Below are 24783 nucleotides of genomic sequence, written 5' to 3'. Positions count from 1 at the left end.
AACAAAGCCTCCTGCAGTGTCCTCATAACCATATAATGGAGTCTGCAATACCTGCCAACTCTAGGGGGCACTTTTCCTCCTTAAACTATTGAAAGGGCACCCAGACACCAAAGATTTCTGCCCACAGAAGTTCAGGGGTCCTGAAGTGTAATTACAGTGTGCAGATAAGTATTGTCACCCTATAATTACCCTCTCTCGGTCTTGACAACATAAATGCGAGATCAGAAATGTATGAGTGAAAGGGTCACTGAAGAGACTTTTAAATTCAGCCACATGAACTTGATAAAGAATGCATTTCCATTAGTATGAAAATGCAGTAGTCAGTCCATGACAAAATTGTTGATGGGGACGGCATGTGTCCTTGCTTGTATGTGTGTGAGGGCACATGAAAACAGCACATCACTGTGACACTGCATCTTATGTTTCAGTTCTGTAATTATGATATAGGTATTTCTATTCACAACAAACACACACAGACACACACACACACGCTAAGCTTACACTTCCCTTGGGATAAGGTGGTAACTGCTTACTCATGCTATGTGACACTAGACGACTGTGAACAGCATGTCACGTATAATACACACAGGACAGGACAGGACAGGACAGGACCACACACCCAGTCACGCACAGTTTGAAAGGCAGCAGTGACCGAGACAGAGCCGTCTGGTGAGTCTCCAGGGTGTCAGTAATTGTCCAGTCAAGAGCCTCAAAGACTTGAGCCAGCACTCAGCAATCATCTCACTGCTCAGCAATAGATTAGAGCTGTCTACTCAGGCCACTCGGCCTGAAGAAGAGCCCACACACTTCCTCAGCTGGTGGAGGGTAATTGTCTCACATCTGAAGGATAGCTGGAGGTGGCTTGCAATGCCTTAAAATGCACCAGCAAATGCTACATGAACAGAAATGATTCTTTTACAACGTTCAATAGACAGATCCCTCACAAGGAATGAAACCCTTTTAATTTGAGACTCAGACACTGCAGAAGAATATTTAGAGCCAAGTTCCACAAAATTCAATCTATAAGATGACTATGAATTATGGGACCTTGAGCAACCTCCTATTCAAATATTGACTATGAGATTTGTCAAAATGAAAGAATTTGAAGTTTTGTTTGGGAGAGTTGTAATCATTCTCTCATTTCATCACGTCTGTCTGTTTATTAAATGACTGCTTCTCTTATAGGGTTCCCCTGGTGAGAGAGGCGCTGCTGGACCTGCTGGTCCCATTGGCCTGCCTGGGCGCAGTGGCCCACAGGGTCCACCCGGACCAGCCGGAGAAAAAGGAGCTCCTGTGAGTGCTCTAGAGAATTTCCTTTATTCAAAAATAAATTCTGTACTGTACATATGATGTTATGGAAGCCAATATGTGTTGTAACACTAACTCATATCATGTGAAAGCTGATGTGTGAACAGCATGGACTACTGTGTTTCTGTGCAGGGTGAGAAAGGTCCACAGGGCCCAGCTGGTCGAGATGGAGTTCAAGGGCCAGTGGGTCTGCCTGGTCCCGCTGGACCCCAGGGTCCACCTGGAGAGGATGGTGATAAGGTGAGTTTCTTACGCTTCTCATCAGCTGGAGACGAATCCTACGGAGATGACCCATTTCTCCACTCACAGCGCTCTGAGCCGCCTGTCCTATCGATCACATCGGTGATCAATCTTCATCATCACACCCACAACCCAACCATCTGTTCGACAGATCTGTTGCCTGTCTCTCTCCTCTGCCGCATATCCATCATCATAACCAAACGCGGCATAAAATCTAATTAGAGAGGGATATAAATGTGAAATACTGTCACCTTTTTATCTATCCTCCATCAGTATACCTCATCAGAGGTGTGAGCCAGTCAGCCAATGGAAAGAGCAGAGCATATGTCTCTTGGCTGTCTCATTTGCTCACTTTCGCCCCTTCAGACATGATGCTTATCATCACATTTGCAGTGTGGCTTGACACAGATGGACTTCAATGCCACGTTCCAGTCTGCACTTCTCCTCCCTGTCGATGCAAGCAATTATCTCGCTCAGCAAGCCAAATAATCAGTCAGAAAGATCTGTCTCACAATTAAAATGTCCAATTTATAATTTGTTTGGTAATGTGAGGGGTTTTTTTTTCCTTAAAAAGGACATTTGGATCTTCTAATTAAACACAGAGTTTTCCATGTCATGTCATTCCCAGGGAGAAGTTGGAGAGCCAGGTCAAAAGGGAAGCAAAGGAGACAAGGGTGAACAGGTATGTATCTGCTTTCTGTCATCAAATAGAAGCAAAAACATGTCGTTCTATAAAGACTCAGATATGTAGTGTATACACCCACACAATGGTGGTGGATAATTATTGCATGCACAGATACTGGAAATAGTGTGTTTCCTTCCTCAACTAAACATTTTTTGCTTTGTCCTTTAGGGTCCTCCTGGTCCAGCTGGTCTTCAGGGTCCAATTGGTGCCCCAGGACCTGCTGTGAGTAACACCACTCAGTCTGCACACTCAGATATATTGGTCATTCCAATGTAGATACACTACTGTTAACCATTAAGTTGTCAGGTTTATTAATCAGTGAAGTTAGTCTATGATGAGCTCACAGCCTCGTCCTGTTGTCAGGGTGGTGATGGAGAGCCTGGTCCCAGAGGCCAACAGGGTATGTTTGGACAGAAGGGAGATGAGGGTGCCAGAGGCTTCCCTGGACCCCCAGGTCCAATTGGCCTACAGGTGAGCACCCTTTTCATACACACACACATACACACACACACACACACACACAAACACACACGCACGCACGCACGCACGCACGCATGCACAAAAACACATGCACGGAAACTCACACACATAAATAAATGCATTGCCCCAGACAATTGCAGTCCTCTACTGATAATATGTGGAAGAACTCTTAAGCAATATAGCACTACATGCGGTATTTCTTTCTAATATAGCTTTAGGAAACACTGACCATGAATTCAAGTGTTTTGAAATATTTGTCATTTGTCACCATTTCTGATCTTGTTAATTATAACGTTAAAACCTTCGCTGGAAGACCGTGCCAAGTCTGGCCATAGGGAAAGACTTACAGAAGGGCAAATAATTATGAGGCAAATTTTAAAAATCTAATGCATCATCGTAAACGCCAAAAAAGTATCGGTCCAAAAAGTGAGAGTATTACACAGTCACATTTATCACCGAAATATTATTTCAGTGACATAGAGCACAGACACTCTGCTTATTGCTGAGTGTTTTCAAAGACAATACCTCTAGTGACAGAACTAAAATAAATCACATTTACTGTTACATTATGTGTGTCCTTTAAACATGGAGCAGCGGGGAGATTAAGCGTCTCTTCCTTTTTGCCCTGATATTTAATGATCCTAAAGTACAAAATTCTGCAATGCTCATCCATCGTTTAGTCCTTGGCTTCATTGTAAATAAATTAGCCGTTCATTTCTTTGAAGTGGAATCATTGTTATAATGGAATTACATTGACTGTGTCGGTACTCTCTTTATGCTACCGAATCCCAAAGTCATTTGATTCAATTGACTTTTAATTGGGCGTAATGCACTTCCATTTTGATTTTATTAATTAGACTGAGTGACCTTGTCCAATAGGCATGAGGCCACTGTGCACACTCCAAGTAGCACATAATGAGTGTTTCTCTTAATGGTCTCTGACTGAGAAGCCCACTGCACTGATTGGGCTCCCTCATCGTCAGTGCGGTAACAGGTCTGCAAGGACACACAGCAGCTCAGCCCCTAGGGGCATGTGGGTATTTGGCGTGTAAATATCAGGTGAAATTAGACCTTTGATGCCTCGGGTCCTACCTGATGGTACAGACGGACGTTGTGCCTTTGAATCAGGCGGTGACCCAAAAACGCTGAGCAGTCAGAAAGGCAATTAGAGGATAAATGTCAGGGATCAAACACGCGTAATACCTTCAGTCACGTGGCCTGCTGCCTTCATGAGTGGATTTTTTTATTTTTTTTTTTGGACATAGTGTGTGACTTAGCCACTCGTGAAATTCTGAGGATTTTAAGAATGCCATAATGTCTCCCCAGTGCCTCTTTGTGTCAGACACACTTTCTGAAGGAAAAGAAAAAATGTGCAAAGAGATAGATCATATAAACGTAATTAGCCATTAATCACATTCCAACGTGATGTTAGCCTTTAATCAGGCTCAAGATAGAATGAGCAGGATTATATGAGAATAGTTCAAAGCAATAGCTTTTTCCTTCTTGCGTGAACACAGCATGCCGCGGTTCCATTTGGCCTTCCTCAGGCATCTTTTGAGCAGTCAGAGGTATAGGCGATAGATTTGCATAGATTGTTAGTCACTGTGGTAGGTAAAATAGCTTTTGTAATGCACTGCGAATTGAGTACATGTCCAGTCCTCCTGCTGCTTACACACTGTGGGCACAGCAAAGGGGAAAATGAACGAGCAAAAAAAGTCTGCTAAAGGAAGGTTATTGTTCTCTGAACCTCAAAGAATGGCAGCACGGCAGTGAAAAAACCCAATAACCTAATAACCTAATGAAGATTTTTTTTTTAAGGCAAGGTTGTTCCTCCATCCACCATATGGCCCAAATGATACTCTCTTCCCATTTTGAGAAGCAGTGTTATTGTTCTTCCACACTAACTGCATCTGGGTCAATTTTTATCCCTTTTTTTCTCATTTGAGACTCTATTGCAAAGCTTTCTCCCTGAACTATTATCGCCCTGTGATCTGTACAGAATTGAAATTCATCCAAAAATAGTATGGTATACCTGTATTTCCTCAGCATTCTGTTTGTTCAAATGGCTGCAATAACAGCATTTTATAAAGCTGTTGATCAAACAGCATCTAAACTAATCTTGATGTCAGGCAAAGTGCATTCTGCCCTAGACAACTGTTGTTTGTTTATGCAGCGACATTCTTCTGATATGTAAATTATTGCTCTTTTTTTTTCTTATACAAATGTGACAAGGCTACCCCTGCAGTAATTAGCAGTTGAATTCATTGGCATTCCAGTATCAATTTAAGTATGCCTTTGAGTTCATTGTTATTTTATCTGAGTGACTGCATCAAAGCAAAAGGTTGTTGCAAGACATTTCTTAGAGCTAACTCTTGCTAGCATGCTACAGATTCAATTAAATACTTCCACATTGCTGAGCCTGCAATGTTGGCCTTAATGTTAGGTTGTTTTTTTTTGTCAGATTTACCAAAAACGCACCTCTTTTGCATGAAACTAGGGCAACACAAGATGAGATCCTAAGCTAATTACACTTAGGCAATTGCTCTGATTTACAAACCAAAAATAAATCAATAATGCTTGTATTTTTACTTTTTGCTGTTGTTCAGGGTCTTCCTGGACCTCCAGGTGAGAAGGGAGAAAATGGAGACGTTGGTCCAATGGTGAGTGTTCACTGCAGTATAGCTTTGTTATGATTCCCATATTCCTGACATCATGGATATTTCTTCAAAGCATCATCTTGGCCAGAATGTCTCTTACAAATCCATAGTACTGTATATCATCTATGGCTGACACAGGCAATATTTCATGAAAGGGTACATTTCTGGCCATTGTTTGGCCAGAAAATGCTAGCTTACCTCTTGGGGGAAGATGGTAATATAATAGCATTACCTCTGCCTTAATGGTTTAGAGAGACTTTGGATGTACAATGAGTGAAAACATCCTTTCTCTCCACAGGGTCCCCCAGGTCCACCTGGTCCCAGAGGTCCTCAAGGTCCTAGTGGAGCTGATGTAAGTGTCTCACCAGTCACAATAACTCTTATTCATCATTGCATTATATTTTGCCAAATTGAGAGATCTGTATGCTTCTGCAGGTACAATATGGACTAAGACAAGAGGTTATCAATACCTTCCAGTAATGATTTATTGTGATGTTTTTCCTCTAAGGGTGCTCAAGGTCCACCTGGAGGTGTAGGGCCAATGGGATCTGTTGGTGAGAAGGTAAGAACATTCCCCTTACTCAGTTGGTTTGAGTTTCCCATCCACCATCTTTGTACAGTTCCAGAGAAAACAGGGCTCTCTTAAGTTTATCAGATGTCACTGTAGATGGATTTATTTTCTAATTTCTCTCCATTTTAGATACCAGTCTGCAGTCTAAATTAGTGCCTTGACAACATCAATAGTTGTTTTAGTCGTCTTCCAGAAGACCTCTCTCCCTTTTTCACTGTTATTTGGCAAGAAACTTTGCCGTCAATATTCAATGCAAAGACTAACGGCTTAGATGACCCCAGAGTATAGGAAACAGCACAGAAAGTTACTATGATGCTGAAGGCATGGAGAATATCAATCACCTATTTTACAGCTTAGAGAATTTTATTCAACTTTTCTTTTTTAATTTACAGTTGTAACTGTGAAACTATGACTTCCTCTTTTATTTTTTGAAGATTTTTTTTTTTTTTTGCTATCACCATAAAATAAGTTTCAGTTTCCATGGTAAATACATTAATTAAATATATCCATTGCAGGGTGAGCAAGGTGAAGCTGGCAATCCTGGACCCCCTGGTGAGCCAGGAACAGGAGTAAGTACATAATTACAAGTGTATGTGTGTGCATTTGCATATTATATTTTTATTTATACATTTATTATTTTTTTTTTAAAATCACAGATCCTCATTTAACCCTTATTGTTGCTATTAGTGCACCATTTCAATATGGTTCTACCTCTGTACTGTCTACAGCTCCATGTACTTAGACAGAGTGGGCAAATTCAATCACTCACCCATCTTATGAGATGATGACTGTAGTGCACTTAAACTTGAAAAACAGCCACCATCCACACCAATCATCAGCTCCTCATACGAAAACTGCATATGTTCAGCCACAGTAAACCAATGATATTATTTGTCCTTGCCAGAATATCAATCAAGTTCCCTGAGGTGTTTTTTGGGTGCTTTGGGTGATTATCATTCAGATGTGAGGTTTATGAACTTATGAACTTTGTAACGTATTGATGAAATGTCTGCTGCATACTTATCATTACACTGATGGGAACATAACTGATCGAAAGTAAGGCACATGTTATCACAGAGTGACACGCTAATGAGCTTTTGTGTCGTATCGGTAGGACAAATCATAAAGTATAAAATCAGAATAGATTAGCAATAGCTTCTGCTGTGCCTCTGACTCTTATCATATACATGGTACCATATAATTTATTTCCTCTCTTTTCCCATTTTCATTTGACAACGGTTCATGCTTTAAATGAGGTACCTTCCCAATTCCACAGCGAACTTTATTCTTTGGTATTCTTTAATGCCATAAAAATATATTACTGTTTGTCCCCTCATAATGTATCTCCTACTCAACATCAGTGTTCAAAAGGATCTTTACTTCTGCTTAGACTGTGACTAGCCACACAAATAGTGTTCTGTTCTGCATAATACCCTCAGTAATGCATCTATACTTTCATTCATCATCCTATAGGGTCCCAAAGGTGAGAGAGGAGAGAAAGGAGAGGCTGGCCCACCTGGAGCAGCTGGTCCCCCTGGTGCTAAAGGACCTCCTGGAGATGATGGCCCCAAGGGTAACCCTGTAAGTATGCCAGCTTTTGCCACTGAAAAATCTGGCAACGCCTCCTCCGTCACACCTCAACCTACTCACATAAGTCAGAATACACATAAAAGACGGTGACAGAGAGGCAAAGAGAGGTCACTTTAATCAATTGCCGAATGATTTTTAAGAGCCAAAAAGCTTTTTTATTAGAGCAGAGTCTATTATGGATTAATAATATGCTAATGAATAGGGTTCATCTTACTGCTGGAAAAATCTGTACCTGCTGAATGCATTGCTGGAGATGACAGGGATGAAGTTTTGAGCTGACCAGCTGTACTTTATAATGGCCTGAAATGTTCAAGTTTATCAATATTGTGCCATTTTAGGGACCTGTTGGCTTCCCTGGAGATCCTGGTCCCCCTGGTGAGCCTGGAGTTGCTGTAAGTACCATCTACATGTTACCAGTCTGTGACTGTTCTGTGATTTCATTTTAAGGTAGACACTACGCTGACATTCATCTCAATGTAATCAGTAGCCTTCCCGCAATAGCATCAAACGTGTCTACTGCTAAATCTATCCATCCATTCTCTCCTTCTCTAGGGAACTGATGGTGGCCCAGGAGAAAAAGGAGAAGATGGTGAATCTGGTCAACCTGTAAGTATGCCTTGATATCATTTTAACATGAGGGCGGACAAATGTAGTGCCTGAAACCTGTGCTTGCAACGGTTTATGATGTTATGATAGTTTAAAATGTGTGTATTTATGGGGAAAAGACAAATTATGTTATGTGCACTGTAAATGACTCAACTGATTCAATCTAGGATTGACTGATTGCTGTTTTCTTAGCTTCAGGAGCACTATATGCTTTTATACATCAATAAATAGCATTAAATTAAATTTTTAAATATTTTTATTTTTCACCTTATACTGATACATCACTATATTTTCAAGTTCATAAAACACAATAAAGACAAAAAAGTAGCTTTAGTCCTCAGTGGCGGTCCATAAAGACCTTATTAACATTTACGGATGTAATTGAGATTTGCAAGCACATGGAAAGGGTTTAATTCGCCCTTTAAATTCAATATATTCAAAAATGCAACTCGACAAATTGGTGCATCGGGCGGAATATTGTGCAGAGAGCTTTTATAGAGCCGCATCTACAATCTACAGTTCAATTAAAGTTTAATGAGGAGTGGTTTTTCACTGTCATAAAACTTTGATAGAGAAACATGCAACTTCTATTCTCCAATTAGAAGTTTATAGTTTTAATATGAACCAATAACACAGACGAATAATTTTGTAAATTCATATCCAAACCTTATTTGCAGTTTAGTTTCATTTGATGTTCTTCAGATGGTTATGCAAATCTCAGGGTGCTTTGATTGCGTTCAATTAATTGTGTAAAACTGGCAGCAACAACAAAAAGCTACTTTACCTAACTGCTGCCCAGATAATCCTGATTTTTTTTTTTTTTTGATTTCCAATATCTTGCCCTGCTTCAATATCTCAAAGTGTTTGAATTGTTGTGTGACTGTGGGCATATAAAGGAATACATTCCAAGTTTCCAAGCGTCGTCATGGAGATCAAGGTAGGTTGGTAATTACATGCACCATTTGTTGGATCAATGTGTTCATGACTGTTTTCATTTTGGGTCAGGGTCCTCCCGGTCCATCTGGAGAAGCTGGTCCCCCAGGACCTCCTGGCAAGAGGGTGAGTGTGGTCTTCATCAGTGTGTTTACCTTCAAATCAATGATGTCATAGAGCAGTGAAAAGGTAACACTTTCATTGGATAATGAAAGAATGTCAGATATATAACCTTGATTCCTGAACGGACCGAGAGCTGATTTTATTGTCAGTATACCAGTTCAGACAACCAGATCCTTTTAACCACTGTCTCAAGACTTAGCTGTAAATAGAAAGTAAACACATCCATGGCACCCATGAGAGATGAATAGCTGATACTCTTGTGTGTGAAATTGAAAGCATGTTATAAAGACAAAAAAAAAAAAGTGTCTTGCACAGAAATCATTTTCCTCCATTCCCCTGCCTCCCTCCCTCACTCAGAATGAGACAGGGTGATTTTTCTTCTGACACAACATTGATCGGTCGCAGTTGAGTGACAACTATGAAAGAATTGACAGCAGAACTGTGTTAGAAAATCTGCAGGAGAAGGAGAGGTGGAGGAAATATAGCCTAACTGTCATTTTCACAAACTCCCATCTTCCACTGGCTCATCAAATAATATAACGTGTATACCTCACCTCACTGCTAAAGGTAATGCCATTTCAAATCAGAGAAGATAATATTTCATTTCATTATAACAATAAAAAAGTAAACTTTTCAATTTAGTCACTTCACAAAATTGCAGAGCTCAGTAGAAACTGGTATACGTCCTGCCACCCAGTGCACAATGTCATTATCTGTCTCGCCGCCAAGTCTTTTAACGCTGTGGGTCATTGGAACTTGTTTACACTGTATTTGCAGTTTTGAAAGACCTGTGTAGTCCTAAGAGGATTAATTTCACATTTTTTTTGTCTTAAGCATGCAGTTTTTCAAAGTCATGTATCCAAAAAAATACTGAGGTATCCTCATTTAATGACCTCATCACAATTCTTTCTGCGTTTTTTTTTGCATTATTCAAGGAAAGATTAAAAAAAGGGAGGGGGGGATGGGGGGCGCTTGCTTCTCAATATGGTCGATGGCAGCAACTTATTAAATATTAAGCATCATATCAGCAGACACAGTTACTAATGGCTAAGGGATTAGAGTAAAGAAACTGCTATTCATCACTAAAGGTATTGAAATCCTCAGACAGAGAGAGAAAAAGGCTGTCAGAATGATTTCTTTGAGTTTCATAGCATTTGCTCCTTTGCATCTTTAATTCCAGCCTGGCGTTGTTTTGCATTGAACATGAAGCCTCTTTGCTTTCTCAGCATTTAGTCTACCCAAAAGTCTTCTGTCTCGCTGAACAGACTGTGTTGGCATCCTTACTAGAGCCTACAGACAGCCTGAATCTCTCTCTCTCTCTCTCTCTCTCTCTCTCTCTCTCATGTGTGTGTGTGTGAGTGTGTGTGTGTGTGCAAGAGAGAGTTGTGAGCACAGTGCATTGATTTATTGATTTATGCCCTGTTTTTGGCTTTTTTCCACATGACAGATGCATATGGTATCAGTATCATTTATTATACCTGATTACATATTTGGTCATCCATATGAGGAAAAATGAGATGTCTTCAAAAACCTGGCAGTATATACATATGCAAAACAACAAATTTTAAGCTATGCATTTATTCAGTTATATAGCTGAACTATACTGTTTATCACTGACCGTGTGCTTTAGGAATAAACCATTCCCTCATTCTCAGGACGTCAAACCATAAAGCTATTCATGCACTTCTCATTCCCGAGTGACATGATGCATAAATTGAAGATGATAACATGACTTCAGGGGTGTTTTTTATCTGTGAGAGGGTTGTATGTTGGTATTGACTGAATCGTTGTCACTTACGTGCAACTGAAACTTGATGTTGACTATACAGGAAAATGGCTTTATTGGGAGACCACATTCATCAGGGACTGGAGGAGGAAACTGATGATATAGTAATAAGTAATGACAAGTAATATAATGATCAGCAGGTTACCTCTAGGTTGTCTTGTAGCCCGCTGTCAGCAGGTGTTATTCAGAACACTGTCTTTTGGTTCCCTGTAGTTAAAAAAATATTAGATCCACAGTTTGTGTTATGGGCAAGTCTGACTGAAACTTAAACTGAGATGTAATCTTTTTATTGTGAAAGTAGATTAGTCTCTTGCTCTCCCATCTCAGACCAAAGATTTCTTAATGACAGGTTAAGCAAAAACTTAATTGTTTTTGTGTTAATTGCAATTACCCCATTGAAGCCTGGAGTATCAAGGAAAAGGTGTAGGGGGGCAATAAAGGCTGTTGAATAAAGCAGCATCACAAAGCTGTCTCATGTGCTAACCAAACAGTGTGATGACTTCAGTGCCAGTGGGTATTATAGCTGTGTAAAGGCAATGCTAAAACATAGCTCTCTGTCTTCCTCCTCCCAAGGGACCACCTGGCGCTCCTGGAGCAGAGGGCAGACAAGGAGAGAAAGGCGCCAAGGTAGCGTAACTCTAAATCAATTCAGCTTGTGACCAGCAGCTAAAAAGAATTAAATTCAAGGCCCAGAGGAAAACAGAGCTCTTTTCTCTGTGACACAAGCACTGATTAAATGTAAATATATGTTGGTGGTCTATCTTCCTGAATTCTGTTTGGCTCTATTTGTGTGGTAATTCAGAGAGCCTGCCAAAAAAAAATGCTTCGAATTTAAACAGATGAAGACATGCAGTGTGGTGTTATGGTGTTAAGTGTCAACCACAGATAAAGGAGGTTCTGATTGACTGTGATTGTATGGACCTGTTCATCTTTTTTTCTCAGGGTGAAGCAGGAGCAGAGGGTCCACCTGGAAAAACTGGCCCTGTTGGCCCCCAGGGACCACCTGGTAAACCTGGTCCTGAGGGTCTCCGAGGAATCCCTGGCCCTGTGGTGAGTCCCATTGTCCTGTCTGTCATATCAGTAATCAATCTGTGTGATGTGTGTACACACACACACACACACACACATACACACACATAGACACACACTCACTATCAGAGAATAAATCAATAATCCCTCCTGTTTGTACCATGTATATTTTTCTTGTTTATTTGAGCAGACTTTTTGTTGTATTTGGGCTATTAATCATCATGCTGCACACAGTAAATCGATAGTTGGCTATAAGCCCTACAGGAGGCAATAATGCCTGATATAATTGGATGGATTTTTGCAGGGTGAACAAGGACTTCCTGGCTCCCCCGGACAAGATGGCCCACCTGGACCAATGGTAGGAAAATTGTGCACACTGTAGTCTCTCTCTCTCTCTCTCTCTCTCTCTCTTTCTCTCTCTCTCTCTCCCCTCTCTCTTTCTCTCTCAACACCTGTGCAAATTGATCTCTCAGTGTTGTTTCTCTGATATTTAGGGACCCCCTGGTCTACCTGGTCTGAAAGGTGATCCTGGCTCTAAGGGTGAAAAGGTGAGAGAGATTCAATTCCTTATTTCATCCCCTTGTTTCATTTCTGTTCTTATTCCCCAAAAGGTTTGGAGTTTAACCTTTCGTGTGAGGTCTATAACCAGGAATGCTGGGTCGATCCCAGTCTTCAGATCAATGGAGCAGTATTTCTCAAGCTCACTTCAGTATTCCTATTTCACTGATTTTTTGGCTGTTTTGCTTTTTTTTAAATAATGACCACAGCGTGCATCTTCAGTGTCATCTTACTCATAAGATCTTGTACCAAATACAAACTGTGCAGCTATGAACAAAAATGTTTCTTCATTTTCTACTCTGCATCAGAACCTGAACTGGACAGACGAGTTATATAGCATTGACTCACTCTAGAACAGTGACAGGATTTTGGGCTACAATATACATTACTTTGCATCTACCGTCCATTGTATCTCTGACCTTGTTTGTCTGTGTATTCCAGGGTCATCCAGGTCTGATTGGTCTAATTGGACCCCCTGGTGAGCAAGGAGAGAAAGGAGACCGAGGTTTGCCCGGTCCACAGGGGTCGCCAGGCAGCAAGGGTGATTCTGTAAGTGACAGATGATTTCTTTGACCCTTAACTACACCATTCATTAAAATGGAGAACTGAGGAAGTGTCAGTCTTAATTTTTTTTTTTTTTTGCTCTGCGTGTTAGTGATTTTTGCATTTTTAATTCACCCAGATCAGAGTAAGGGATTGTATCTGGTCAGATTCACATGAAGCACACCACATTAAGGGTTTCATTTATTTTTAATGAATATTTTTGTCTGGGTGAATATGCAGTCACAAGCTACCATTCCTCAGCGTGTTAGGAATTAATTGGAAGCATTCAAATCAAGTCTAATTAAACTCTAATGTCTCTTTCTTGGTAAACATGAGAGGTACTTACTATTTCCGTGCTCCCTTTTTTTCTGACCACTTACACAAATATTAGATTTGTAGTTGCAGTACCGTGCATCCATTATTAGGAAAACAGATAGCAGAGCTCATTCAGGCCTTGGCTCTAATCTTATCAGAAGACCAAAAAGCACATTTAGCACATTTATGCTTTTGTAACAGAAGGTGCCATCTAAAACATTAAATATGTCCTAGTTTCTTTACTGATCAGTTCCTCTTAGCATTACTATGAGCTTTAGAATCAAAATGTTCTGAATATTTGTCTTTGGTCTACAGGGAGTCAGTGGTGCAGGTGGTCCTATTGGTCCTCCTGGTCCTCCTGGATTGCCTGTGAGTGTCCTCAATCTGGTTGCGTTTTTCTCTACTTACAGATGTTATGCATTATTATACATATGTGTAGTATGTGCATGTGTTATGTGTGAATTATCTGTTATCTCATATGGTCACCTGTCTCTCCATAGGGTCCACAAGGTCCAAAGGGTTCCAAGGGTTCATCTGTAAGTGTGGACTCCATTCATATTTACTAACTGAAGATGTAATTTATATTTTTATATGGTATTGTGAGTTCATGGCATCTTAATGATTTTTCTCTAGGGTCCAGCTGGTCAGAAGGGAGACACTGGTTCCATTGGACCTCCTGGTCCTCCAGTGAGTAGTCTTTTCATTGTCCTGTTCTCCTAATAATAACGTTGTTGCCTTTTTACCCTTTCAGTAGGTTTACTCTCTTAAAGAGCTCTCAGGTATCTACACATCATTGTCTTGGCAATGTCTTGAAACATTTTTTTTAGTTGTGACAGTAGAAGATCTAATAATAGACAGCTGAGATACATACAGCATTGCCCTGCTGAAATACTTAGTATGAAGAACAATTAGATTATTCAGTGTGGTTCTGACTAAGCCCTTTCTCTGTGGCTTCTCCATAGGGTCCTCCTGGTGAGATCATCCAGCCTCTCCCCATCATGTCACCCAAGAAGACCAAACGCTCTGCTGACATGCAGGCTGATGAAGCCATAATGGATTACGGTGAAGGCATGGAAGACATCTTCAGTTCTCTCAACAATCTCAAGCAGGACATCGAGCGTATGAAGTACCCCATGGGTACCCAGAACAACCCAGCCAGGACCTGCAAAGACTTGCAGCTCTGCCATCCAGAGTTTCCAGACGGTTAGTTGCTACAAGAGGAATAGGCTGGGGTGGAGTAGGGTAGGATTGGGGGTATTCCAAGAATGGCCAAAAGCTAGCTAGGTAATGGACCTGCCAGTCACAGGCAGATAAAGAGGATATGCAATGTTTGTTCATTGCTCTGAAGGTCTGCAGGAATAGGATTGGTGGGGGAAATTCAGAGTCTGTCAGTATTTGGATAGCAACATCAGAGGTCTGATTGAGGAAGATGCTTGGTATTCAGCAGACTTCAGCAAGAGCTAGTCTTTCTCTGACAAATCATGACTAACAAAATGTCAGCTTGCGCGCTGACCTTTGAAAGTTGTTTTTAGTGTGTTCCACCTTGAATCAGGCGTTTGTTTACAAACCCTACTTTTGGTACCAGTGTTTTCGAGGCGAAACCTCAGGACGATTCAGACACAGGTTTACAGTAAATGGTTATACAAAATATACAGTAATCTGAACATTCATCAGAGTATATGGTGACAAATATGAACTGAGGATTACTTCAAACAAGGCATTATCATGTACTCGTCTCCTAGGGGGCATGCATGTATCTGATTTAATGTTTTTTTTTTTTTTACTTTTTTTTCCTCAGGCGAATATTGGATTGATCCCAACCAGGGTTGCTCAGGGGACTCCTTCAAAGTGTACTGCAACTTCACAGCAGGAGGAGAAACCTGCATCTATCCGGATAAGAAGTCAAATGGAGTGAGTGACATTTTAGCATCCCACAGAGAACAAGCTGGCTCACTGGGGCTTTCACTTAAAATACACTTTCAAAACTCAATACATATACACCAAAGTTCCCATAAGGATGATTAGAAAAAAAAAAAAAAGATGAATTTCCATTCAATGCTTAGAGCTGCTGTATTTAGGAGGAGAGAAACGTCATTACTTCTAATATTTATCACAATATAATGTTAGTTTAAAACCCACACAAATGATCTCTTTGTCTTGACTTTATGTGTTCATTTGAGTGTTTTGTTTCTGTCTCATAGGTCAAGATATCTTCTTGGCCCAAAGAAATTCCTGGGTCTTGGTATAGTGAATTTAAGCGTGGTAAAATAGTAAGTACAGTCTGCCGTCTCTCTGATAGGCCACCCTCTCAAAAAAATGACATTTATTTATGTATTCAAGTTGCCTTGAATTTTGTATGTCTTTTAGGTAAAGTTCTGAGAAGACAGGGCACAAAATAGACTGTAATAACAGAGCTGCTTTTAAAAGCTGCTATCATAGTGAATTGAGGTCTCGCCACAAAAAGCTGTTCGCCCCTTAATGCTCATCATTTATATTTGATACAGACAAAAGACAGTCGAAGGACCGTAGACATCTGAGAAACACAAACATTTTTCTACATTTGGTCTCTTTTTGTTTTCCAGATGTTTGGTATATTGTCAGGCAGCATAACAAACCTTTTCAGTCAGGATTCATCCATCATGTCTGGTTATTTTTTATTTCTCTCTGCCCTGAAACCCCTCTGACACTTTTTTTCTCTCTAAAAGCTGACATACGTGGATGCAGAGGGCAACTCAATAAACATGGTTCAGATGACATTCCTCAAACTACTGACGGCCTCAGCCAGGCAAAACTTCACCTACAACTGCCACCAGTCAGTAGCCTGGCATGATGCCACAACAGACAGCTATGACAAGGCGCTGCGCTTCCTAGGCTCCAATGATGAGGAGATGTCTTATGACAACAACCCCTACATTAAGGCCCTCTCAGATGAGTGTGCGGTAAGGGTCGGGCAATGTACTCATTCTGTATGCGAGTGAACAGAGTGGATTGATGGATGTATGGATGAATGGATGGATGTCTAATTTTAATCTCCCTTTGCAGGTGAGGAAGGGCTATGGAAAGACTGTGATGGAGATTAACACTCCCAAAATCGATCAGGTTCCAATCGTCGATGTGATGTTGAATGACTTTGGGGATCCCAACCAGAAGTTTGGATTTGAAGTTGGTCCTGTCTGCTTTCTTGGCTAAACAGAATGAACGAAAAAAAAAAAAAAAAACTTGACGGGAAGGACAGGTCAGCGTGAGAGTCAAGACTTTTTTTTTTTTTTTTTTTTTTTGGTACCACCAAATCCCCCAGCCCCCTTTTCATGCCACATGCAAGTTTTGAATAAACAAAAATGGTGTAGCAAACATGTCTTGCCATGTATGTATGTATTACCCAGGAAAATACTTGTTGCCCTTGTGGGGCCTAGAATCACATGACATGAAACCTGTTATGGAGCAATGGTGAAGGACATTTTTTTGAAGCAGTGGCAGAGAACGGTGAGCAGGGAGCATCCAGGGAGGTCAACAGAGGAGGGAGAGGCACCTCCTCTTCGGAGTCTATTGGTGCTGCGCAAAAAAAAAAATAAAAGCAATGGAAAAAAGACAACAATGGTGCTCGTTTAAAAAAAAAAAATGAATAAAATAAATATATGAGGTGCTAAGAGAAAGAAGGTGTATTTTGATAAAACTGTAATTATTATTTTGTACATTAACTGTTACTTCTGAATCCACTCTCAAAACTTGCATGTGTAACAGAATTGCATCTGGCTCCTAATGTCAACATTTCCTGACACAAAACAACATAAATAAGTTAAAGAACTGATTAAATAAAGAAATAATGATATTTTGTTGATGAATACTGTGTACTTATTATTAAACAAATAAAAGTGAGCATTCAAACAATTCCCTATTTCTAATTATAATGTATGCCCTTTGTATATATTGACCTTTCCAAAGCAGTTTGGCCCCTCGAGACCCTGGCTAATCCAATTGGAAGACATTCACCAGCACGTGCAAAACCAGCATGTTTCACTAATGTTGTTCCCTGTGCTTGTTCTAGGAAATCATCACATTCATTCTTCTATTTAATTTTATTTGTTTTGGTTTTTTTTCTTTTTTCGTTTGTTTTGTTTTTCTTTGGTCGTATACCTCAAATGTTCTTGATAACCGTAGAGATGCAAAGATGGTGTGCCCTGTATATACCTTGGTAACACAGTTAAGTTTATATATTTTGGGTGGGGAATTTTTTATGAGAGGATAAAAAAAAAATACTTATCTGTTAGGCCTCTTTTGTTCAAATCCTTCTGTGAATGCAATGATAAGCCCTTTTCCATGACCCATTTTTGTAACTAAAATGAGAAAATGTTTTAATGTGCTTTTTATGGTTCATTCAATATTAAAACTGGATTCTAAACAACCGTGAAACTTATGTGTGTATTGTGTGTTTGTGCGCTTTGTCGAACAACACCATTAGTGAGGTTTTTGCAACTGTGTCTTCTGTCATATCTGCAGTGTTGTCCCCATAATATGTCCAATGTCATGTGATTTTTTTTTTTTCTTGGTCAATGAGAGATCACAGGCCCTCTTGAGTTTTCACACAAAGAAATGTCTTTCCTTGTTTCAGTAGATATGTGGTAGAATTTCAGAAATTAAATCCATTTTCATGCTACTAAGCAAAATGTAATTAGTGGAAATATATGCAAGGCTTGAAATAAATGTTTGGTAACTCATGTGTAACATGTTGTTAAATCAATTACTTCCACTAATCATTTATCATTCGTTCTGGCTCATTAGCGGTTGTCTACAGGGATAGGGAACAATGTGTTTATGCCAAAAAATTACTTTCACATCTTGTTAATTGCATCAGAGGCACTCCTTGTTAGGACACTGAAAAGGTTTTTTGTAACTAATATTTTGGGGAGTTTTGTATTTATTTTTGTGCCTGTTCTGTTTGTCTAAATGTTGTCCATTGTTTCGTTATCTGAAAGAAAGTCTGTTATGCTTGGTAGTGACAAGTCTTCCCACCCAGACTCTCCATTGTTACAACTGATGCTATTCCGATGTTTGCTGAACCTTGTCTGTTTGCCGGACCTTGTCTGGGTGTTTCTATTGTACTAATTCCACAGACTACTGTTTTCATATCACCCTTGGGGCAAATACTTTGCGTTTTATTATTACTTACGAGCTGCTCTGCCAACCTTTTCCTTGTCTAACCCTTTCTTTTAAAAAATATTACTAAGGATTTTACTCTTATCCGGATTGAAATGTGTTTTTCAGCCTCTCTTTTTTAGCCTGTCTCTCACACTGCAAGTAACTCTTTGCAGGAGGCTTCAAATCCATGTCCATAACATTGAAAGAGAACAGAGAAAGACAGGACTCGTCCAGACTGAGGCATTTTCTGACTGAAACTATAAAGAGAATCACCAAGGGAAGCTGAATTAATCTTAATTAATTCTGTGCCTTCCTCAGTCAGATGACTTAGGCTTTGAGACTACTGTGACTCTATATTGTAGAAATGAAAGTAGACCGCCTCACAGACATTGTTCAAGTCCATTCAAAAAGGGGTAAAAAGCAAAGAGAATTTCTTTGAATGTTTGTGTGTGTGTGTGTGCTTGTGTACCAGTTCTTTGAACAGGAAACCAAAGGGAATATCCATGTGAAGTGCTAAAAAATCCATTCACGCACTCTAAAAGGAGAAGAGAAAACCATGCTCCATGGTGGTGCTTCCTAGAATGATTATGAATACATGTGAAGAATTCCACTCATCCAAGCACAAGCAACCGCATGCGGTTGTGGACGAGAGTGTGTCAGAATTGTTTTCTTCAAAGGACAACACAACCTTCTTCAAAAGGTTTTTAAAACCAATCTTGAATTTAGAGTCAGGAGCTTTGAGGAACAAGGTGACATGCAGTGGTTTCTGACGTCTTGCTATAATTATATTACCTGTCAGAGTTTCCGCGTGTGCCGAAACCCGACTTGAAAGGCCAATAAGACAGAAATGAATTTCCTGAACGACTGGGTGACTCTCCTGGGAACTGACTGGGGTTGTGTTCCAGCGGTTGACTGACTGGTTGGTCAGCCAGCGGAAGGTGTGTGAGTGTGACGTCCTCCCACCCACCCCCGCTTTCTTCATGACCGCTGCTCGGATGGATGAATCGGAAATAAATTGTGGAGCCCGACAGAGCTTTATCTGTTCCAGAAGATAAAGTATGACAAAGGTAGGCTGCCAGTGTTTTCTCACAGCCCGTTGTCAGTAATTACCTGAGCTGTCCGACGATGCAAATGTACAATTAATCCCTCGCGTGCTCAGCGTAATGCTGCTTTGTGCAGAAGAAAGGATGAATGCACACCTTTAATTTCTGAAGCTAAATGAGTGGTATTTCTCTTCAGATCTTCCCTCAGCTTTATTGGAAGAGATCAAAGAAAAGCTGAGATGATATCAGCTTTGAAATTCGAGTGTAGCACCTGAAAAGATAAAGACCAATGACACAGAATACAAACCCCAACAAGTTTCTAAACAAGGATTTGAAACCTTACATCAAAATGTCTCTCTGATTTGCAAAAGTAGGAAAAAAAAAAAAGTCTTGCCAATTTTTAGATTGTTACAAGAAAGCAAATATATGCGCTAGAAAGATAAAAGTGCTTGAAACCCTCCATATCCAAATAAAAAATATGTATTCAACCATAAAACATCTTTTAAACAGATGAAGCAATTAAAACTCACCACAACTCGAACTTTGTTTTATGACTCGCAGATCTCTCTGTGGGTATTTGTAATGGGTAATAAAATATAGCAGTGAAAAAGTAAATAGGAGAGTAATGATATAACCTGGATTATAGCTTGTAAAGAAGGCTCCAGAATGAGATTTTGTGTTAGTATTTATAAGAGAGTGCTGGTGATACTCAGAGGTTAGTTGTAATTACATGGGCAACCTTCAGAGGTAATAAGAAAACATTAACATATCTTTCCCACAGTAGAACTTCTACACTGCCCAGAGGAAAGCACTCCCTGCCAAATGATCTTAGCAAATCTATGAAGAGTCCTTAATTTGGAACCCATAATACTCCATATTTACAAGGCAGGAAATCTTTTGGGTCATAATATTTGATTTTCTCTGTAACAATACAGTGTGTGATTTGGTGGGTTAGAAGTTGGCACTTTGAACATTTTTGAAAATTGTTCTTACACTGGGATTGTTGCTCTCAGTCTGCAGTTAGCCATAAAGTACATATGCGTATGATAGTGTAACACATTAGACCTCACAAGAAACACAGATGACATGAGCGGGTGCCCAGTCCTGTTTAACCATCTTCCAGTGACAGGCTTACTGACGGGTTGTATATGTTATCTCTGGTCAGCACAAAGCAACTACACAGGAAATGAATAAACATTTGATCCAACAACAACAAAAAAGAATATATAAAGCATGGAAAATGAGTTTTAAGATGTTCATCAAATTCATTCAGAAAGTGAGGAGGACAATGTGCGTTTTTGTGGTCTTCCCTTAAGATTTTATATCATGAACCATTACTTAGCTACTGCTCATTTGAAACCCCCTGAGCCTTTTTCACCTCATTTGAAAATGAACTCCTCAGAGTTCAATATATATATATATATATATATATATATATCCCTCCATAGCGATTTACAGGTTAAGTATAAGGGGCAATTTTAGCCTTTTTCAGCCTCTGTTAGTCCCAGTTCCCTACTGCTTGATGCTCAGACATTTTTGACCTCCTTACATCCATTAAAAGAGATTTGAGAGTACCTCAAAATTAGTTATCAAACCACCAAAATTAGTTCTGAGTTTTGGGTTGTCCCTTTGCTAAACAAGTGAAAAAAACTGCTGAGAAACAGGAACAATTGTTGCAAGTCTAAGCTCACCATCATGGATAAACGGACAGGGATTTTGCTTAAAAAAAAAAAAAAAAAAGGGCAGATACATAATACAGATTAGTAGCCATCACAAAATCTATATACAAATTGACTTTATTCACACAAACCTGGTATTTCTGGCCCCGTGACCCTAATTAGGATAAGCAGCTTTGAAAATGAGCAAGTGAGAGTAGTATTTCTGGTTGGGTTCCCATACACCTGAACCATGCCCAAGACCAGGGCTGTGCAGAGACCTTTAGAGGGACACACAGATTATGATGTTAGAACACCAACTACAGCGTCACCTGCCAAACTATAGCAACCAATGTTCAAAGAGAATGTAAAATAGAATCTTATGATTACACCTTGCCAGTGTCACTGACTACTGCTTCTTCAAATTCACTGGCACTCACGAGCTGGTGGTTGCACGTTTAATTTCTATTGGCTAATGTGCCCTTCATTCAAAGAGGGAGGGGGACGCACAAACAGATAAGGTAAAAAACCCACGGCTACCGGCAAATTCATCCCTCAGCTTATGGATGGCCGCCTAACCAACCGCCCCCCCCACCCCCCACTCTGCACGTGCATGTCCAAGACACAAATAGACATAATGTGGCATAATAAGCACAAAACTAGGACCCCTGAATAGAAGAGAAAAGTGAAAAGGTCTTAGGCGTCAACTTTTAGAGCTTTTTTTTTTTCATCCAGACAGTTTTATATTTGGGGAAATTCAAAAGATGTCCTAAACCCACACTGAGCTGAGAGCACATGTACCACATGATGGACTCCTGTAGCATTGACAGCCAGTGGGTTTGGTGAATGCTCTGAATAGCAGAATGATAGTGAGTGAGTGCCAAGGCTTTTAGGTGACCAGGTACACCCAAGTGATTTCTTTACAACAGTCCCATATCTCAAGAGCATACAAAACCAGAGTATTTTGCTGAATGAATTTAAGAACTTTTTTTTTTTTTTTTACGTTAAAGCTAAATGTCAGACATAGCTTCCATGATCATCAGTTCTGAATATCACCAAAACTTAATGGGAAGTTTTGAGGAAACAGAGAAAAATCTCCTCTCCTAATAACCTGGAAGATATTATTCTTGAGGGATCATCCAATATCCTTTAAGGCAGTTGGTTAAGACGGCTGTTTCAAAGACAAAGGATGGCCGAATTCTATTACAACCCTACTGCATATTCGTATATCGATGTTTCTGCTATTTTGCTCATAACCTGAAAAAGATGCAAATGTATGATTTCAGCCATGGTTGTAGGAGGACCACATGAGCAAGTCAGTACCTTCTGTTTTGTGGTCTGTGCTATGGCAACATCTTCTGATCTCTGCCGCTGACCCCTTCCTATGATCTTGGCACCTGCCGCCTCTCTCCATCTGTCCTTCTCTCCATTCAAAACAGACATCAAATGAATTTAATGGGAAGGAAACTGTTCATTACGGCTGCGGTATTCATTAATGAGTCATTACCTTGCATGAGCTGCACACAAGTGTCATTAAGTCACCAAAATAGCCACTGATCTTTGAACTGCAATGTAATCACGCTCGGTATGTCTGAGGGTGCATGATGATGTGGAGATGCACATGTTTATGCATGACTAGCTCTCAGTGAGCTTATGAATCCTTTTCAAAGCTATCGGCTCATTGCACCAATGCCTGTCCCCGACACGGTCATTTAACAGTCTCCTTATGTACGCACACCCAATTACAACACATAGAGAAGATATTGACATTTTCATGCTGAAACTCTCAGAGCATTGACAGAAGCGAGGTGAACTCCAAACGCATGTTTGTCTTTCAAATTTCCTCGAACACTAAGTTGACACAAGAGAGAGAGTGATCAGAGAACTGGGAGAAGTGATGCTGAACAAGCCCCGAGGCGCACTCCAAGGTCTCCCTCATCAGAAAAACGGAGAAACTGTCAACAGCATGTCTGTAGGGACCCTGAACAAAGCCCACGATGCGCTTCAAAGCAACGCGTTCATTTGAATAAGTTCAATCGGCCCTATTGCTTTCCCGTGTAACTCGAGGTAGCATAAGGTGTCCAAACAAATTCAGCTCAGACAGATGTGCTCCCTGACCTCTACGCTTGAGGGTTCTCAAATGGTTTATCCATTAGTTCGAGGATCGGAATGGGTCTAGTAAACAGTTAAAAGAACAGGTTGATCACACAGGCAAACCACAGATGAACCTGACGTTGTAATCAGAGAATCTATAAAGGAAAAAATTACATTTCCATCACACGACTATGATGAGCATGACTCCTCACCAATATTCACCCATACTTTACAACTTTTCTATTTTGCAGAGGCTGCTTTCAAACTATCACTGCATGCCCTCAGTAATGCTATTTCTTCACTGGGAATCTAACTGTCTTTCTACCAGTGGAGAGTCAGACTGAAAAGTCATGTTGTGAATCCCATAATTTCAATGTAAAATTGCAAAACTGTATGTCTTTACCCCTATCTCTGGAGTTTGACATTGGAACAAATTAGTAGCCATAATAAAATACCATGTGTAAATGGCATACTAACACACTAAAAGTTATCAGTTGTCTGCCTTCAGGTAAAATTGTCAAAATTCTTACCATAAAGAGGAGACTGTTATCTGGGACTCTGGCAGGCTTTGCTAGAGCCACATAACTAAAAGAGAGAATCAGAGGGTGGCACAGGCATGAAGGGTCCCTAAGACACCAGCACCCCACCAACACATGGCTAACTAACAGGAATGATCAAATGTGATGGAAAATGACAGCACTAACTTTCTAGATGACTACAAAACTCAGCATCACTTAACTTTCTCCAGCTCTGCTGCTCAGCTATGTGAATGACCTAAGAGGATGTTGAGGATGTTTAGCTCTAGGCTAGACTAAAATTGTTCTTCCGCCTGCTCTTTCTTGGGAAATTCTGGGAACTATTATATGATCTGTGCTTTCTGAAAGAAGTAGATGAGAGGGGTAGATGTTGGGCCAGTTTAGAGAGCACAGTAAAGGACTAATGTGCTCAAATTTTGTTATTCTGATGAGAATTCTAAGAGCTGCATTTTGAACTAGCTGGAGCCTGTTCAAGGACACTGAGGAACATCCAGCAAACAGATCATAGCAATAGTCTGGCCTAGAACTAAAACACACACGATGAACTGTTCAGCATTTTGATGGGAGAGCTGTTTTGTAGGCTTGGCAATGTTTCTAAGGTGAAAAAAGGCTACTCCAGATATGCTTCTAATGTGAGAATCAAACAAGAGGTCAGCATTAATAGTAACACCCGAGTCTCTCACAGATGTATCAGGTAAAGTGAAATCAGCGAGGTGAAGTTCACAATCAGTCAGACTTACTTCTAGCGGCCTTAGGACCGAGTAACAGTACCTTTGTCTTCTCAGAACTTAACAGTCAGTAAGATAGGATCTAAACCAGGTGAAAGCCCTTCCACTTATGCCAACGAGGCTTTCAAGCCTGTGTAATGGAATTTTATGATCTATACTATCAAAAG

At 40.2% G+C, this 24783-nt stretch overlaps 1 protein-coding gene across 4 annotated transcripts in view; it reads left to right on the top strand.

Moving 5' to 3' along the window:
* col11a1a (collagen, type XI, alpha 1a) overlaps positions 1-16613 on the top strand; it is a 68105-nt gene extending 51492 nt beyond the window's left edge. For all 4 annotated transcript variants that reach the window (XM_030768581.1, XM_030768582.1, XM_030768583.1 and 1 more), the window contains 26 exons: positions 1186-1293; positions 1441-1548; positions 2177-2230; positions 2402-2455; positions 2597-2704; positions 5320-5373; positions 5669-5722; positions 5879-5932; positions 6457-6510; positions 7415-7522; positions 7870-7923; positions 8084-8137; positions 9143-9196; positions 11553-11606; positions 11922-12029; positions 12313-12366; positions 12503-12556; positions 13008-13115; positions 13740-13793; positions 13925-13960; positions 14058-14111; positions 14387-14627; positions 15223-15335; positions 15626-15694; positions 16130-16363; positions 16467-16613. In XM_030768581.1, coding sequence (XP_030624441.1) covers positions 1186-1293; positions 1441-1548; positions 2177-2230; positions 2402-2455; positions 2597-2704; positions 5320-5373; positions 5669-5722; positions 5879-5932; positions 6457-6510; positions 7415-7522; positions 7870-7923; positions 8084-8137; positions 9143-9196; positions 11553-11606; positions 11922-12029; positions 12313-12366; positions 12503-12556; positions 13008-13115; positions 13740-13793; positions 13925-13960; positions 14058-14111; positions 14387-14627; positions 15223-15335; positions 15626-15694; positions 16130-16363; positions 16467-16613 — 2244 coding nt within the window. The remainder of the gene's footprint in view (positions 1-1185; positions 1294-1440; positions 1549-2176; positions 2231-2401; positions 2456-2596; positions 2705-5319; positions 5374-5668; positions 5723-5878; positions 5933-6456; positions 6511-7414; positions 7523-7869; positions 7924-8083; positions 8138-9142; positions 9197-11552; positions 11607-11921; positions 12030-12312; positions 12367-12502; positions 12557-13007; positions 13116-13739; positions 13794-13924; positions 13961-14057; positions 14112-14386; positions 14628-15222; positions 15336-15625; positions 15695-16129; positions 16364-16466) is intronic.
* The last annotated feature ends 8170 nt before the right edge of the window (positions 16614-24783 follow it).

The sequence above is a fragment of the Chanos chanos genome, chromosome 3 (assembly GCF_902362185.1).
Source record: "Chanos chanos chromosome 3, fChaCha1.1, whole genome shotgun sequence".
NCBI classification, from domain to species: Eukaryota; Metazoa; Chordata; class Actinopteri; order Gonorynchiformes; family Chanidae; genus Chanos; species Chanos chanos.
Note: the sequence above shows the minus strand (reverse complement) of the source record. Positions and strands in the feature narration are given on the sequence as shown.